The sequence below is a fragment of the Tamandua tetradactyla genome, chromosome 4, assembly GCF_023851605.1.
Source record: "Tamandua tetradactyla isolate mTamTet1 chromosome 4, mTamTet1.pri, whole genome shotgun sequence".
Classification (NCBI taxonomy): domain Eukaryota; kingdom Metazoa; phylum Chordata; class Mammalia; order Pilosa; family Myrmecophagidae; genus Tamandua; species Tamandua tetradactyla.
The window spans coordinates 21097475-21115482 of NC_135330.1; the positions used below are offsets into that span (position 1 = coordinate 21097475).

The 18008-nt window shown below is 43.3% G+C and overlaps 1 protein-coding gene across 3 annotated transcripts in view; it reads left to right on the top strand.

Moving 5' to 3' along the window:
• Nucleotides 1-11758, top strand: part of RCSD1 (RCSD domain containing 1) — a 72209-nt gene extending 60451 nt beyond the window's left edge. For all 3 annotated transcript variants that reach the window (XM_077156875.1, XM_077156873.1, XM_077156874.1), the window contains 2 exons: nucleotides 139-885; nucleotides 7775-11758. In XM_077156875.1, the coding sequence (XP_077012990.1) occupies nucleotides 139-885; nucleotides 7775-7807 (780 nt within the window). In that variant the 3' untranslated portion in view covers nucleotides 7808-11758. The remainder of the gene's footprint in view (nucleotides 1-138; nucleotides 886-7774) is intronic.
• The last annotated feature ends 6250 nt before the right edge of the window (nucleotides 11759-18008 follow it).

Sequence of the window (18008 nt, forward strand, 5' to 3'; positions counted from 1 at the left end):
CAAACAACAGTATATTCTCCTAAGAGTTAAATAACCCTTGGGTGGGTTGTTTTAGCCTGACATCAAAAGGACACACAGTCCTCCTCCTGCCTTTTTATCGCAGGTTTTTGAATGATTTTTCTTCACCTGTTCTTCCAGGTGCGGACGCGGGGCTCGATCAAAAGGCGCCCTCCCTCCAGGCGATTCCGAAGGTCTCAGTCGGACTGCGGGGACCTCAGCAACTTCAGGGCGGCGGAGTCATCCCAAGAGAACGGCGCCGAGGAGGAGAATGGCGAGGAGGTGTTCACGTCCAAGGGCCGAGCCACAGCATCCCCTCCAGCCAGTGCTGGGGTGGAAAAGGAAGGCGGCAGAAACCTGGGGTCCGAGGAAAAGCCGCCTCTGAGGAGGACATCCAGTAGGACAGAGAGACATGAGGAGAAGGGCAGGGCTGCGGGGGGAGCCAAACAGGGGGAGAAGGCTGTGGGGAATTCGGAAGGAGACCACCTGAGTGCAGCCCCGGAGGGGGCCACGGATCCATCCCAAGCCTCCAGGCCCAAGGCAGAGAACGGGTACAGGAGCCCCGTGGAGGAGACAACAGCTGGAGAGGAAACAGAGACGGAAAAGCCTACCGAGGGGAAGCAGGAGAGGGCGGGAAATGAAGAGGCTGAGCCAGGACAAAAAAACCAAGACACGGAGACGCTGGAGGAGAGCACCACAGGGGAGGGGACCCCCACCAACCCCCCTGGAGAAATGGAGGGTGACAAAGCCCCGGGGCAGGAGAAGGACAAGGAAAAGCCAGAGGACGGGGATGGAATTCTCAAGCCAGACGGCACCCCTGAGACTGGCCAGGCCCAGCTGGAGCCCAACTGTGAGGTCCTGAGTGGGCAGGGAGTCCCCACAGGAGAGGTAGGTGGCCAGCCTTGTTCACACAGGGAGGGCACCGCCAGGGCCAGCGCAGGGAGCTGGCCTTTCCCGCCTTTGGCAGTGTTTTGAACCAGCTCAGTGTGCAATAACAAAGGGTGTCAGGCTCCCGCCTCCATGCCACACTGGACTGAGACAGGCTGTCGCCCATCGGTAAGGCGACAGAAGGACAAGAAAAGGAAGTTGTCGCTCATGTTCTTTCCAGCTTCTCTCAACTGGGAGTTTTGGGTGTAAACGGAGTGTCCGAGACTTGGCACAACTCAGTGACTCAGGGCAGCAAATATCTACTGAAGTGAAGGGCAGGATCCTGGGTTTCCGCCATAGGGGATTCAAAGATGAAGGGGGCTGCTCCTTTCAACACAAAGCTCACAACCTAGCATATGTGACCACCAGATGCATCCTCAGATGCATCAAACAAGACACAGGTGGCAGTGGGCAGGGGCTATATTCCAGGAGAAGCCTAGGCACAAGGGAGGGAGAAACAAATTGTGTGTGGAGGGTGTGGGGACGCTTCAGGTCGAAGGGGGCCTTTAAGGTGGGTCTTTAAAGAAGAAGGCTTCAGGGTCCATCCACCCATTCAGTTACTGGACTCCTGTGGCACAGGAGGAAGAGGGAGATAACTCAGTCCCTGCCCTCCTGTCTGGTGCACACTTGGACCTTCCCCTTCACCTGTGTCCTCCCCCCCAGCTCCAGGATAGACCCTCTTGAACCCACCCATCTGTGCTTTAGGAGCAGAACCAGCCCTGCAGACACTTAGACGTTCCACAAGTAAAGCAAAGTGACCTAAGTAGCTCCCATCACAGCTACTCCACAACAACCTCATCAACTCAGCCACCCTCAAGTGTTTGCCCCTCCCCTTTCTGTTAGTGCATTCATTAATTCATTCATTCATTCATTGAAACCACCAACAGCTTTTTCCTGACCTACTATATTAGCCTCCATCTTCTGTCCATCTTCTGTACAACAAATAGAAGGATTCTTTTTTCTTTTCTATCATCTACTCTTTGCTAAAATTACTCATCTCCTATGTTAGTGTCCTAGGGTTGTTGTAACAAATTACCACAAACCTGGCAGCTTAAAAGGTAAGAGATCCAAATTCAAGGTGTTGACAGTGTTGGCTCCATTCCACGTCTGTCCCATAGCTTCCTTGGCTGTCGGCAACCCTTGGAATCTTTCCTTGCCTCTTCCAAATTGTTGGTTGTCAGCAGTCCTTGGTGTTCCTTGGCCTGTAGCTGAAACACTCCAATCTCTGCCTGTGACTTCACATGACCTTCCCCTGTGCCTGTGTCTCAACTCTTCCTCTCCTGTCTTTTGTAAGGACACCAGTCATTGAATTTAGTGCCTATCCTAAAGCTAGGATGGCCTCTTCTCAAGATCCTCAGCCTCATTACCTCTACAAAGACCCTTTTTCCAAGTAAGTTTACATTCGTTGATTCCAGGAGTTAGGACTTTGACATATCTTTTTGGAGGACTTAATTCAACCCACTCTACGTCCCCAACCCCTCACTCCATGACTTCCCATTGGATTCGGAATAAAATCCAAACCCTCCACCGTGGCCTACAAGCCCTGCATCCTGGGCCCTGTCCACCTCCCCCTTACTCTCCTATGGCTATGCTCCAGCCACTTGGATGTTTTTTACCTTCTTCCAATACACCAACCCCATTCCTACCTCAGATCTCTATCTCTGCTGCCCCCGCTGGCTGAAACACTGTTCTGATCCTTACAAGGCCACGTCTTACCCATCGTTCAGCTCTAGCTCCAACACGTCTTTCATTCAGGCCAGCCTTATCTCAAGGAATCTGGCCAAGGCCCTCTCTTCCATCATTCCATTTTGTCACCACGATACTTATCACTACTTGAAATTCCCTTTTTTTAATTTTTTATTGTCTCTCTGCTCTTTTTCACCACCTACTATAGAACCAGCACATAGTAGATCCTTAAAAAAATACTTGTTGAATAAATAACTTTTAAAAGAAGAGAGAGAATTGCTTGACCCAAATAAAATAACCGCTAGCAGTACAACTTCCAGGTGATGTGTTTGTGGTGGGGGTGGGGGCTTCCCAGGGGCTCTCATAGTATTCCCATTCAAACTCAGTTGGAGAGAAGAAAGCATGAGTCCTTGGGACTCATGCCTGTGACTGAGACCTCTCCAAATGGACTATTAGGCAAACATGCTTTGGATCTCTTTAAAGTCATCCATTCTAAGTGAGCAATCTGATCCCTTTAGATCGCCACAGTGTCTCCAGAAGGCAAATACATGCCCTGAATTCCTTTTTGGGTCCAAGAAGTCACCTGCCAGTGGTTCTCATATCTTATTGTCAGGCTAGGAGGCACTGGCTTTCCCATCTCACTGACAGTCACCTTTGTTGAAAAGTTAATGGGGAAGGTCTCATCAGGTGGAAGAGAGCTGCCTGTAGAAACTTCAGGAGCTTTAGGGCAGGCTCACTGGTAATTTCTCAAGGCAAGGGGAAGAGAATGTTCAGTGCCCTCAGGAGCACTCTTCGTCCTAACAGGCAGCTCAGGAAGACAGAGTAGCTCCACTCACCACCCCTCAATTCTTTCTCCTCTCCTTATCCACCACCAAGACTCAAAACCATTTAGCCCAGACCCCTGGTTTTCTTTTTATTTATTTATTTATTTATTTATTTATTTATTTATTTATTTATTTATTTATTTATTTTTGCCCTCTGGTTTTAAAGTGGAAGAAATGCTGATTCCAAGATGGAACAAGAGTTGCCCAAGGTCACAGAGCTCAGTCAGCGTTCACATGGTGGACATCCGCTCTACTCATTAAAAAGCTTCTTAGAAAGCACCTTTGCACGTCTGCCTCAAGTATTTAATCTGGGAGAGGCTCTGCCTCCGATACTCTTTTGTCTCGCTCATGCCTGGCCATGGTTAGAGTAGAACCACTGTGGTCAGGCACCAGTGCAAAGGCGTTCACCATAAGAACAATCGTAAAACAGGCTCTTTGGGTCATAACATCCCCAGGCACCCAGGGCCTGTCCCAGCACACTCCACTAAGTAGACAGCTTTCCAGCTCCCTAGTTAGTTTCTATCTTGTTCCTTGATGGGAAGAAATAGGTTGACCTGATAAACTAATTATGATTGTGTCCATGCAATCAGCATTTACCTATTAGTTAACCAAGCACTGTGCAAGATATTGGAAGTTCAAAGATGGAAAAGACAGAAGCACACATAGATAACAAGACAGCAGAGTATATGTGATTCTAGCTGGGAACAACAGAACACTGTGAAGCACAAAGGATGGAGCAATTCATTCTTCAAGAGAAACAAGGCATCAAATGTGTGAAGGTACTATCAAGGGTTAACTTCTGTCATGTTCCCTATCACATCACGTTTGAAGAATGAACCATCCTGGGAATTTTTATCATGGGGCAGACAAGACATATCAAATCACAGCACTTTGGGTTCTGTTTATAGGTAAAGTCACCCTGCAAAGAGGGCACTGAATAAGATCCAAGTCTAATACTTTGAATAAATATAACAAGTGTTTCTCAAACACTCACCGTGTTTCCAGCACTATGCAGGCCACTTAGGTATGCCAAAGACAAACTTACCCAAACAGAGACCTCTGAGGTGTTTTGACATCATGTCCAAGACTTTGTTGAACTTGCAGTGAGTGCTGACTTCCTAATTGCCTAATTTAATAATTCCTCTTCCAAGTCATTCTCCTTGATTTCTCCATATTTGATTTGAAGTTCTTTTTTTCCCTCAGCTAATAAAATGCAACATTCTCTTGAGATTGCCCCTACTTTTATCACTAAGGGTTTACTTTATTCTCTCCTCTTTCTTCTTCCTGGTTGACTGGGTAAGTCCCCAAGCTTCAGTTCTTGGCCCTTATCCCTTCTCACTCCTCTTGGGGCCACACCCCTGCATTCCCACCTCATCTGTCCCTTGACCTATGGATGTACCCTGCACTGTGGTCACCACCCACACCTCATCTGTGGTCAGCCACTTAAGTGCTGTCTTTCTGCATCTTCATGTCCCTATCACCTTTCACCTGCTCTATCTTTCCATGTTAATCCCCCAAGACCACCTTCCTGGCCAAATCTTATGGCATCATTGGTGGGATCCATAACTCTGTGCTGACTGGGTCTGTTATACACTATTAGCAATCCGGCTGAGCTGTATCATTTCCTTACTGCTGCCTGGAAATCCTCACTCCATCTCTACCGTTCTCAGTTTTATCTCCATGTTCCTCAAAGTCCCAATCCTATCCCATCTTCCCACTCTCTGCAAATGACCTCTCCCACTTGACTAAAAGGAAGGCCACCCAATTCCCCAAGATTCCCTACCTTCCTCATGCACTCAAAATATCTCCTCTCCCCTTGAACCAGAAGAGCTGTTCCTTCTTGACAAGATAAACCCCTTTGTTGTGTTCTAGCTTTCATGCTCTGCTGCCCTTTTTTGGACATTTTTTATAGGATACTTTCTGCCCCCCCCCCCCCCCCCGTGTGTGTGTGTGTGATTGTAAGTGTTTTAAGTGAGAGATTAGACTAGATATTTCCATTCAGTATTATTTTGTTTTTCTAGACCCTCATTAGCTTACGCTTTTCTACCTACAAAGATGCTCAGATATCTCTGATCCTAAAGAAAACATTCCTCAAATTTGCTTTCCCTTCTCACATTCCAATCCTCTCTCTGTGCATGTCTGCTCTCTCTCTCTCTCTCTCATTTGCTCCTCCTTGTGAACTTGTTCTTATCAATGATTATGAAGCTCATAAATATCTCCCCCCCACCACAAACTGGTCATGCAGAACATAGAAAGTGCACTATTAAGGAGGGCTGTGAACATCTCAGGGCTGACACTGTCCTTGAAACTGCCTCTCTCCTTTAGCTTCTGTCTGACTCAGCTGCCTCAGTGCCCTCCCTCTCTTGCCCTCTACTCACTCCCTCCCTGCCTCCTAAAGGAGGAGAGTCCTCAGGTTCTGAGTTTGGCAGTCTTCTTTGGCTCCCACTCCCAGGCTTCAGCCATCACATTTTGTAGATGACTCCCAAGCAGGTGCCTCACTCCTCCTGGCCACCCCTGGCTGGCCCCCAGCAGATACTCCAGCCATGCACCAATGGACCACCTGACTTGGAGCTGTACCCATCCTCTACTCCATATTTCTAATAACATACTCCTCCTCATTCTCCCTCTCTTCACTCATCTTCAACTAAAACCCAGAACTTCCTTTGCCAGATTTACCCATTGCTGTTAATAAGATACTAACTTTGTTTCCTCCCTTTATAAACCCACCCCCGCCTCCCCATACCTAATCAGTCTCTTGGTCTTGTTAAATTTCCCCTTCTGGGACTTTTACTTTTCTCTCTCTCCATCTCCACTGCCATGACCCCTAGTGCTTGCCTTTCTTTCTTATCTCTACAATCACAACCTTCTTCCAACTGAATTCCTAGTCTCCAGACCCACCCTACACATTAGCACCAAATTCATCTTCCTGACAATTCCTCTGACCCAAAACCCTTTGATCCTGCCCTTTGGAAAATCAGGTTGACATTCCTCCAAATGCAGAGCTTTCCCAGGGCTCCTAACCTTTACTATCTGCACCTCCACATCCAGCCAGCCTCCACCACCTGCATTCCACAATAGGCATGTTCTCACCACTTCTGCCGCTCCTTCTGCCGGAAATGCCTGCGCTACCGACTGAGATTGCTCACGGTCCAGCTCAGGCACCTCCTCACAGGTCTTCTCAAATTGCCCTGATTACAAATGTCCCCAGCTCCTTGCACACCTCCTCATACTCAGTGTAGTCCATTAGGGTTACCTGCTGCACATACGGCCTTGTACTGTGGACACCCTCAGAAATGTCTTATTTCCTCAGCTAGAGAGCTAAGGGGGTGCAGCCTGAGTCTTGGCACAGCTCCTGGCACAGAAGGAGCTAAAAGCAATACCTTTTCTTTTATTTTTAACTTTTTTATTTTTTATTTTATTGTATAATGTAACATATATACAAAGCAAAGAAATAAAAAATCAGTAGTTTTCAAAGCACTCTTCAACAAGTATTAACAGGACAGATCCCAGAGTTTGTCATGGGCTACCCTTTGATCCTCTCATATTTTTCCTTCTAGCTGCTCCAGAATATAGGAGGCTTAGATATTTTTTTTATCATCACAATTGACTTTTTTCCTTCTTTGTGAAAAATAACATATATACAAAAAACCTATAAATTTCAAAGCACAGCACCACAATTAGTTGTCGAACATATTTCAGAGTTTGTGTCCTCTTACTCAAGTATCAATTGATGCTTTTGTTTTCAATTCTTTCTGTTCTTTTCCTATTTTTATGCTGCCAAAGATTCTTGACAAGTGTTTCAGGAAGATGAAGCTGAGTAGGAGTGAGTGAGTAAGCAAGAGGCGAGAGCAGAGGACATGGCCAGGCCTCAGGGGACAGGTAGTGTCCCTGATAGTGGAGGCCACAAGCTCAGGTCCCAGGGTTTGCTTTGGTTTTGGCATGGGCAGGCTCTGGGAACCAAACCTGGGTTTCCGGCATGACAGGTGAGAGTTCTGCCACTGTGCCCCTGCTTCACTGCCCAGATCCCTGGGTTTTAATCCTGGCCCATCACATACTATCTGTGTGACCTAAGAGAAGTGACTTACCCTCCCAATGCCTATTTGTCTCATCTACAAAACAAGAGTTGATGGAAGTACCTCACTCATATTGACTTTGTTAGGATTAAATGAGTTGATACATGTAAAAAACATGTCAACACACAGCATTATTATTTGTATTATTATTACTAGCAGAGTACTGTCATTTTTAATATTGCCCAATCTAGCATCCCAAGAAGATATGATGACTGTTGGGATTGCCCTGCCCCCTTCCTAATCTATTCTTTCCTCCTCTGTTCACAGGATGGCACCCCCAGTGAGGACACTAGAATGTGAAGAGCCATTGTGTCTTCATGAAGAAGCTGCTGGAGACATCTCTTTGGAAGTAGCAGTTAACAATGGCAGCAGCAGCCAATGAAGCCACCGCAGAAGAAAGAATATACTGGGGTGTCTGGAGTCAGCCCGAAGACACAGGGTGCATTGTCTCCTGGCCCACACACTGAATGCTCCCTCACAGATGGAGATCGACTCTGAGGGCTGTAGACTTTTATCAGCTTGAATTTGGGTTTCGATGTCACTTGATGAACTTGGTTGGGGAAAAAAATGTATTTAAAACAGTTCACAGTGGTGATGACAACTCCCTGGGGACCCTGGTCAACCTGTGTCTCCCTGGGAACTGTCCACCCCACCTATTGCGGCAGCTGACCTCTGAACTAGTCTGATTTAGCTAATCAGATTTTGCTTGTATAGCCTTTCTACTGTCCCGAAACGCTTATAGTTCTCATATGTAAGTAAAAAAATAATAATTTCAGGGTGGTCGGAAACAAAAGAAAATAGTATTGCTGCAGCTATAAATTCTTCTAAGTTAAGGGTATCTTAAATTGCATTGAGACTCTTGAGTCAACCTTCTAGCTTTATCCAAATTTGAATTGGCCAGTCAACGTTGAAAACATTGGTCTAGAAGAGACAGTAACTGAAACATTTAAAAATATGTGCATCTCACCCAGAGGACCTTCTTTTCCCTTCCTGTGGTTTTCTAGTTGATGAGTACTGTGGGAGGTGACATCTTGGTCACTGTCTTCTATCAGCCTTGAGGAGGATGGGGAGAGACTCCCAAGGAAGGCAGGATGTCAAGAGGTCTCACACCCCTACTCATTTCCACATCCTGAAAGCAGATCAGGGATACCTGGACATTACCTGTCCTCTGATTTATCCTGCAGGTATAAATTTTGCACTGCCAGAAGGGTGTCCTTGAGCATGTATTAGAGATTTCCTGGGAGGTGCTTTGAGTTCCATGGTATGCAAGCAAAATAATGACAAAATCCTACGTAGCTTCCCTGGGAAGCCTTTCTTGAGTCTAAGCCTGGACTCTTCTTCCCTTCTTAGGATGAGGGGCTAGTTCTTCATTCAGTTCACTATGGGTAGCTCTTTCTTGAAGATTTTGTTTGGAGAGTGCAGGAGGTTTTGCAAGGAATAGGCATTCCTATTACCTACGTCTCTCCTTGGCTTCTCTTCACATAGTCCCGCTAAAACATGTTAATCCAAATAAATGTTTAATTTCTAGGGTTGGTCCTTATTCCGATTTGAGTATTTCAATGTATCAACGTGCTACTTTGGTAGTTGGAGCAGTTGTTTTGCTGGAGATCTGGTAGACTGCACCCTACCGTCATTTCAGAAAGCAGTCTCTTGAATTAAATGCCTTATGTCACCGATGGTACCTCAATTTTCTTTTCCGATTTACAGTTTTTCTAACTTCAGGATAGTATTAATATTGGGGATATATATTTTTTTCAAAAACGTTTTTAAAAATAATGTATCTCTGGGCGGGCCATGGTGGCTCAGCAGGCAAGGACGCTTGCCTGCCATGCCAGAGGACCCGGGTTCCATTCCCGGTGCCTGCCCATGTAAAAAAAAAAAGAAAAAAATTAAAAAAAATAATAATAAATAAATTATGCCTCCTAAAGATGTGATAATATTCATATAAAAAAACAGTGCATCTCTTACGATTTTTAACCTGTTCAGAACTGATACTATCATAGCTATAATAAGCTTTGGTTTATATAGAATAATTTGGAAGTGTGTGTCAGTTATTTGAGTGTCTGTATAGTCTATATCTATCTCTATCTATATCCATACTTATCCATCTATCTAGATGCATACCCCTTAACTATTACCTTGTTTTATTTATATATGATCTTGGATTGTTTATACACTCACACATATATACTAACGCACATATCTGGCAAGAATTTTGTGAATATGTGCATAATTGTGTGTGTGATGAAAAGGGAAAATCTGTCACTTTCTCTTACTTGAAAAAGGAATGGAACAGAAAGCAGGGGATGTAGATATGAAAGTAAAGCTATAATTTCCTTCTGGAGGGCCTATACGTAAAGGCGAAAGGAGCAAAAAGAAAATGACAGGAATGTGACACTGAAGAAGCATATTGGAGGGGTCAGAATACCTTTCTGAACAGTCCCCCGTTAGCCACTTTATTTAATCTATTTTGTGAAAAGACAGAGGCCCCATTCCCAGGGGTTGTGAATGAATGCTCAGAGGCTCTGGAGCTCATGGCTGGAAATTCACGAAAAGTAGGGACTCTCCATCAAGTGTTGCCCACCTTTTCTTTGTTGATGCTGCAGCCTGACTGCTTTATGGCTTTCCTTTTCCAAAGCAACTGTGATTAGATGTTGCATTTACATTGTTGACATTGGGATTTCAAAATTTGGGATTGAAGAAATCATTTGTGTCTTATTTGACACAAAGTCACTACTAGGCAGGAAGACCTTGTTACTTTCAGAAAGTATTAATAGGCTTGGAAGAAAATACTGATTCTTCACAGCTAAAAGACTAAGAGAGAGGAGCCGCAATCATTCTTCCACTATCTTTGTAGTGTAGCTTGAATTTAAAACTCTGTCCTTCCTTTCCCCAGATAGGAAGCAAGAAAAAAACACCTGGATGCTTTGAAGGAATATTACAGTATTCGAAAAGAGAGCTGTGGGGTGGTGTGAGGCTCGCGCAGTGGCAGAGTTTCTCGCCTGCCATGCCAGAGATCCAGGTTCGATTCCCACTGCCTACCATGCAAAAAAAGAGAGCGGGAAAGCCGTGATGTTGCCTCAGTTGAATGTGCAGCTCGGTAACCAGATGACCGCAAGAAGACCCAAGGGTCCAGAACTCCACCTCCTCACTGTGGCCACCTTGAGCAAAGCCCAGTCTGCCAGGCAGATTTTGGCCTGTGACCACCAGTTGATTAGATGCTCAGCAAAAACATGTCAAATAAATGACATGAATAAGAGAACCAGTTCATCACCTTCCTTTGATTAGGTACTCTCAGGAGTGTACAAGCTTAGTATAGCTGAATGAGTGAGGATGTCCACTTGCTGATGACAGAAACCCAATTCAAACTGGCTAATGAGAAAAAGAACTGTATCTATCTTTGAATAGCTCTCTCTTTGCCTTTCTCTCTCATCTCTTTATACTGAGTCATATAGTTGAAAATTCCAGGGAGAGACCTAATTGAAGTGTCTCTCTCTCTCTCTCTCTATCTCTCTCTCTCTGTCATTGGGCTCTGCTTTCCTCTGTATTGGACTTATCCTTAAGCAGGCTCATCTCAGCCTACAAGCACAAGAGCTCATTCTTTCCCAGTAACTGCGGGTGAAAAAGTCCTGAGATTTTCTGTAGGCCGTATGTATCATGTGCCCATGACTAAAGCAATTATGGCCGAGGAGATGCAGAGATCTGACTGGCCAGGCCCCAGTTGGAGCTGGGGGGCTAGGTGAGTCAGCCCCTTCAGTCTATAAGCACTGTGAATGGGAACAAGGCAGTTCCTCAACATGAAATCAGAACTGCTACCAAAGACAAGTGATACTTGTTAGGCAAAAATGACACATGTCCTCAAGAGGGCAATACCTGAAATATCAAATGACTATTCCACTGTCTGCTTCAAAATTAAACTTTGCTTGTCCCCAACTAATTCTAGTCATTTCATTTCGTGCTCTATGGACCAGGTCAAAATAGTATGAACAGGATGTCTCTATATGATGTATGATCAGGTGGATTATGGAGATATCAGACACACCAAGCAAAATTCAAGTGCTGGTCATATAAAATGAAATTGATTTTCATAATCTACCGAAGAAAATCAGCCTCACTGCCTTATGTAACAGTGTATTGCTGTGTCCAGGGTAACCTGTAGCTCAGTGAGGGCTCAGTCAGTGTCAGTGTTTTTCACCGTGTCCAATGCCTCATTCATTGTAGGTGCTCAATAAATATTTGTTCAACAGCAAACGAGTGAGTTGATTTCAGAGCTAGAATATGATTATTTTCAATGACCATCATTGTCCAACACTACTTTTACCTAATACCAGCTGTCCAAAATCTCATAACTAGCTTCAGGCTGCCTTTCTAATCAAAATGCAGATCCTCCTAGGAGAAGTAATATTTTAAGCCTCTGTTGTCATTCACACCTTGGTGTAGTGGGTTCTTTTTTTTTTTTTTTTTTAATATTTTTTATCATGAAATCTTCACACACAGACAGTCCATACATGGTGTACAATCAATGGCTCTCAATTTCAACATATAGTTGTGTATCCATCACCAAGATCACTGTTAGAATGTTTGCATCACTCCAGAAAAAGAAATAAAAAGAAAAAACTCATACATCCCATACCCCTCTCTCTCAGTGATCATTAGTATATCAATCCACCCAATTTATTTTACCCCTTATCCCCCCTATTATTCATTTACTTTTTTATCCATATTTTTGTACTCATCTGTCCATACCCTGGATAAATGGAGCACCAGACACAAGATTTTCACAATTACACAGTCACATTGTAAAAGCTATATCGTTATACAATGATCTACAAGAGTCAAGGCTACTGAAAAACTTTGATTCTTGTAGACAATACAGTTCAGCAGTTTCAAGTACTTCCCTCCAACCACTCCAATATACCATAAACTAAAAAGGGCTATCTATATAATGCATAAGAATAACCTCCAGGATAACCTCTAGACACTCTTTGAAATCTCTCAGCCAGTAAAACTTTATTTTGTCTCATTTTTCTCTTCCCTCTTTTGTTCAAGAAGGCTTTCTCAGTTCCATGAGGCCTGGTTCTGGCTCATCTCAGAAGTTCTGTCCTACACTGCCAGGGAGATTTACACCCTATGTGAGTCATGTCTCACATAGGGGAAGGGCAGTGAGTTCACCTGCTGACTTGGCTTAGAGAGAGAGTGAGGCCACATCCGAGCAACAAAAGAGGTTCTCTGGGGGTGACTCATAGGCAAAATTGTAGGGGGTTCTTGAGACCCTTCCCAGAGGAGACTCAGAAAGAACAACAAAGTCCACAAATGTCTAGGAGGAGGACACATTTTTCTGACTTTCCAATCTTACTCGGGGTATCCCAGGCTCATATTTATCCCAGCGATAGAAATGGCTATGAATTAATAGAAGAAACCATTATTACAGTTCTACCCTCAGATCCCAGGGGGGCTATGGGAATTCCGGAATGGCCCCACTGTGACAGGATGGGGCAGTTCTTTGAAGTTCCTCAGAGCAGGCGATAACAATCACGTTACATGCCTAAAGACATAAGAGCCAAAAGAGTAAAACTGCTCATCTAAAAAAACAAGAACAAAGAAACTTCTTACTCACCCTCCTAACCACAGACAACTGTGGGGCTTCTCCATGGTTGCTGGAACAAACTAGCCCTGGGACATCCAGAGAGAGGCTATGAGGGAAACAGGATGGAGAAGGACGAGGTTGAGACAGGCTACGATTTCCTGCCAGGAACTCCTATAACTGAAGCTTCCAGCCCTTCGTGATATAGTTTTACATAGAAATGTAAGAAAATTACTCTAACTTGGACAAACCTATAATGCCAGTTATTACTCTTACAATATCACAATTAACCAGCATTCGGAAACAAGATTCTATACTAAATACATGGTTGGTACTCAAAGGATGGATATTACCAAGGGGAAGCTATTCATTCCCCTCCAAGGAAGACAATGACTTTCAAACAGTAGGACCTGCAGCATCAGCTGCTGTTTGACTACCTAAGAGGCTCACAGGTGCTGGATGATGGCGTGCATGTCCCCCTTCCTGGCTGCAGCTGGCCTCTCAAGAGAGACAGCAGTGGCCTTGTTGATGATTCTGGAAGCAGATGGGGTGGGAAAGCATAAAAGAGCTTGCTTTATGCTCCCTCTAATTTTGGGTCTCTTTTCATTCTACCAAGCACAAAGAAACACCCAGTTTCAGGAACACTGTTTTCTTTGTGGTTTAGAAATGTTAATTATCCTTATTTTTTTTGTGTTATAAAAGCAATACATCTTTACTTTAGAAAACTTCAGGGAAAAAAGAAAACATTGAACAATTAAATAGTTATTCGTAATTCCACTGCCCCCCAAAAATAACTAGTGTTAACATTTCATGGATTTCCTTCTAGTTTTTTTATGCATGTATATATGTCTTGCTTTGTTTTGCTTTTTCTTGATTGTTACAAAATTGGGATTTTATTATATGTAGTTTTTAACCCTGCTTTTTTGTAACATACTACCATGAACATGTCTCCATAAGGATCACAATTTTGATCATGAAACTATACACCTTTGCCCTCTTCTGTTAATCCAGTAACATCCAGAGCAAGATTAGATTTGCATACATCGAAGGAGTAATAAGGTTCCCTGGTGGAAATGAAGGTGTTCTAGTGGAAACCACTTCTTTCACAATCTTTGTCTTAATGGAAAAGCATGAAGCCACTGAAAACAACTTAAAGGGGTGGGAGAGCAGGCCTGGGAATTTAAATCAACAACAAATTTAAAACAACAATGAACAACAACGTACCTTGAGAGCGGACATGTGACAAATGTAGGAAAGGTCTCCAGTCTTGCCATCTTCCATGGCGCCCTACTGACCTGAGACTGAACCCCCCAGGAGTGGAATACAGCAGTAGAGGCTGTACTGCTTTTTGGGCAGTAGAGGCCTCAATAAAGGGATCATCTCAGAAGGGAGGGCAACACTTAGATTGTTCAGGAGTGTTCTGGATAAGAACTCCCTCTTTCCCACCCTCACCCTGAACCCATCCTCAAACTACAAAAGAGCAGATTAAAAGCAATTCCTAGCTCTCAAATCTTAGCTCAGTAGGAGGAAGAAAAATGGTATCAGATTAGGAAAGAATGCCAATGGGAATTTTACGCACCATCAGAGCAAACAAGATTTAGACAGAGATACCCATCGTGGGCAAGAACCAAGAAGGAAAACGCATGGCAATTATGCAAGCATATGATAGAAAAGGAGGACGGACTGAAGGGAAAAAGATAAAGAAAGAGCAAAAGGACAGAAATGAAGAAAGAAGGAAAGGGTGGGAAAAACAAAACAGAAAGAAGTAAGAAAGGAGGAAGGAAAGAAGAAAGTTGAAAATCAAACCCCACCCCCCAGTCTAGGAGAATACAACACCAAAACAGAAGCACAGTCCCCTTAAGTATTCTGAGAAAGGACAATTTAATAATAATAAACATTCATTAATGTAAGAAGATCTCAAATATGAGTTGACAAAAGAAAATAATCGCATTGAAAAGGTAGACTATCACTGGGGAGACAAATTGAGAACACAAATGGCATTGTCACAGGATCAATATATAACTTAGAAACAGCCAGAAACAGAATAGACGTGGCTGAAAATATAATGAGTGACCCGGAGGAAAGGTTTGCCATAATCACGGAAAGCACAGATGAGGAAGACAAAGATAATAGAGACAACTGGAGAGATGATGACAGACAGGGAAACTGAGTAGAGAGCACTTGAATTACTGCGGTAGAGGCTCCGATAAATTACACAGATACAGCCTGCAGAGCTAAAGCACAGGAAAAGTCACTGACTAAAGGAGGAAGTGAATCTCCAGCTTTAGGGGGAAATGATAGAGAATAGTCGACGGCAAGATAAATTATAGGACCTCGCTGAACTTTAAAGATAAGTAATTAAATAATTCTTCAGGAACAAGGGGAGAAAAGGCAGGATACCAATCAGGAAGCAATGATACATCCAAACTGGGCCATCAAAGAGCGCTTAACAGGGGGCTATTTACCCTGTGACTGGAAGCACCAGGACTATCACAGGGGAGTTGTCCCCATAGACAGTAAGGGACAAAGGACCTGGTCAGGAGCCGTGGCCCGACAGGGAAGAGCCAGGAATCCCCCACTTCCGTCTCCTCTGCCTCCACACCAGAACTTTCATTTGATGGGACCCTCTCTATATGTACCCCCCCTTAAACTTTTTATTTTGAAATAATTTAAAACACAGTCAGTTACAAATTAATTTTTAAAAAACCCATACAGAGAGCACCAGCATATCCCCCAATACCCCAATACCCAGATCCACCAATTTAAATATGTTGCTACTTGCCATATCATTCTATCAAGCCAACCATTGATCTATATCCCTATATCTATCTAGCTATCATCATCTTTTCTAAACGTATAAGAGTAGATAGTATATACCATGATCCCAAACACATAATACTTTCACGCATATTTCCTAAGAAGGATATTCATTTATGTAACCACCCTACGTATCGTTATCAAGACCAAGAAATTTAATATTGACATAAAGCTTAGTCTATATTCCTTTTTTCATATGTTTCAATAATGTCCTTTTGAGTCTTTTAGCCTCCAATATTAGAACCAGTCCCAGATCACATATTGAATTCAATTGTCATTGTCCCTTAATTTGCTCTTTTATTAAACTGTGGAAACATATGAACAACATAAACTTTCCCACTTCACCGACTCCCGAGCACACCGTCCTGTGGGATTCATCACCCTCACGATGCTGAACTACCCTCCCTGCCAGCCATTACCAGAGCTTTCCCATCACCCCAAACATAAACCCTACACCTGTTACACATTAACTCCCTATAACTCCTCCCCCTACCCCTGGTAACTGGTACTCTTTCTGTTTCTGTGAGTTTACATATTTTAGATATTTCATATAAGTGGATCATACACTGTCTGCCCCTTTGTGTCTGGTTTATGTCACTCAACATGAGGTCTTCAAGGCTCATCCATGTAGTGGCACGTATCAGGCTGAGTAACATTCCATTGTATGTGTACCCCACGTTTTGTTTATCCATTCATCTGCTGATGGAGACTTGGGTTGCTTCTAGCGTTTGACTACTGTGAATAATGCTGCTATAAACATTGGTGTACAAGTCTCTGAGTCCCTGTTTTAAAGGTTTTAATTTTGATGAGGTTTAATTTATCTAGTTTTTCTTTTGTTGCCTGTGCTTTGGATGTAAAGCCCTGCAGATATTTCCCTATGTTTTCTTCTAAGAGTTTTATAGTTTCAGCTCTTTTATTTAGGTCTTTGATCCATTTTGAGTTCATTTTGTTTGTTTTCATATGGGCAGGCACTGGGAATTGAACCCAGGTCTCCTGCAAGGCAGGTGAGAGCTCTGCCACTGAGCCACCTTGGCCCACCCTTGAGTTAATTTTTGTATATGGTGTGAGGAAAGGGTCCACTTTCATTCTTTCCCAGAACTGGACTTAAGTGGAATTGACGTGCCGTAGGTGTGAGGATTTATTCTATTGGTCTATATATCTGTCCTTGTATTCTTATGGGTTTTTAGGCTTTGTTTCAGTTTAGAATAAGTCAGTTTGCTCCCTGCTCTAGAAGATGAGGGAAATAGCAGCCTTTCACATTCTCCTCCTCTCTCCTTCTGTGATGGGCTGAAGAGTGGCCCCCCAAAACGTGTCCACATCCTAAATCCTGGAACCAGTGAATATTACTTTACATGGGAAAAGAGACTTTACAGATGTGATTGAATTTAATCTAAACTTATTTTAAAAATCTTTTTTAATTTTCAAAAATTTTTAATTAAATTAAAAAGGATCTCATTCTTATAAAATTAATTATATCAATATTTATATATTTATCTATCCAGTTTCTGTTGATTTCTTCATAGATGTCTGGAATTATGTTCACTATATTTCAACCATCTTTATTACTGGATTCTGGCTTTTGGGTGATTTGTGTTTTGTTCTTTATGCCTTTCTGTATTACCTGAATTTTTAATAAGCTTGTTTACTTTATGAAAAATGATAAAATTATCTCTAAAAAAACTAAACTAGAAAATAGTCACAGAGTGACTGGAAGGAAATACTCTAGTGATAACTGGTTTTATTGGGACTACTGAATTTTTTTCTTTGTCTGGTTTTCAAATTTTCTGAAATGTGATTAAGTTAACTAATTTAAAAAAAGATTTTTTTTCCAAGATAACTTTTGCAGGGGAAATTCATAGGTTAACAATTTTTCTCACCCTTACTCCTTCCCATCCCACTCCATCCTCTTAGAATAAGACCTTAGCTTCCTCTCGCTTGTGTCCCCCACGTGCCCCTGCTCCTAGGAGAGGCGGGGCTCTGGGTTCTCTCTACATGGCCAGAATTGATTATAAAGAGGGGCTGCAGTATTTGTTCTTTGTTTTGAGATGTTTCACTTGTATTTCCCGGATCACACCCCACAGGGCATGAGCTCTGGCCCTG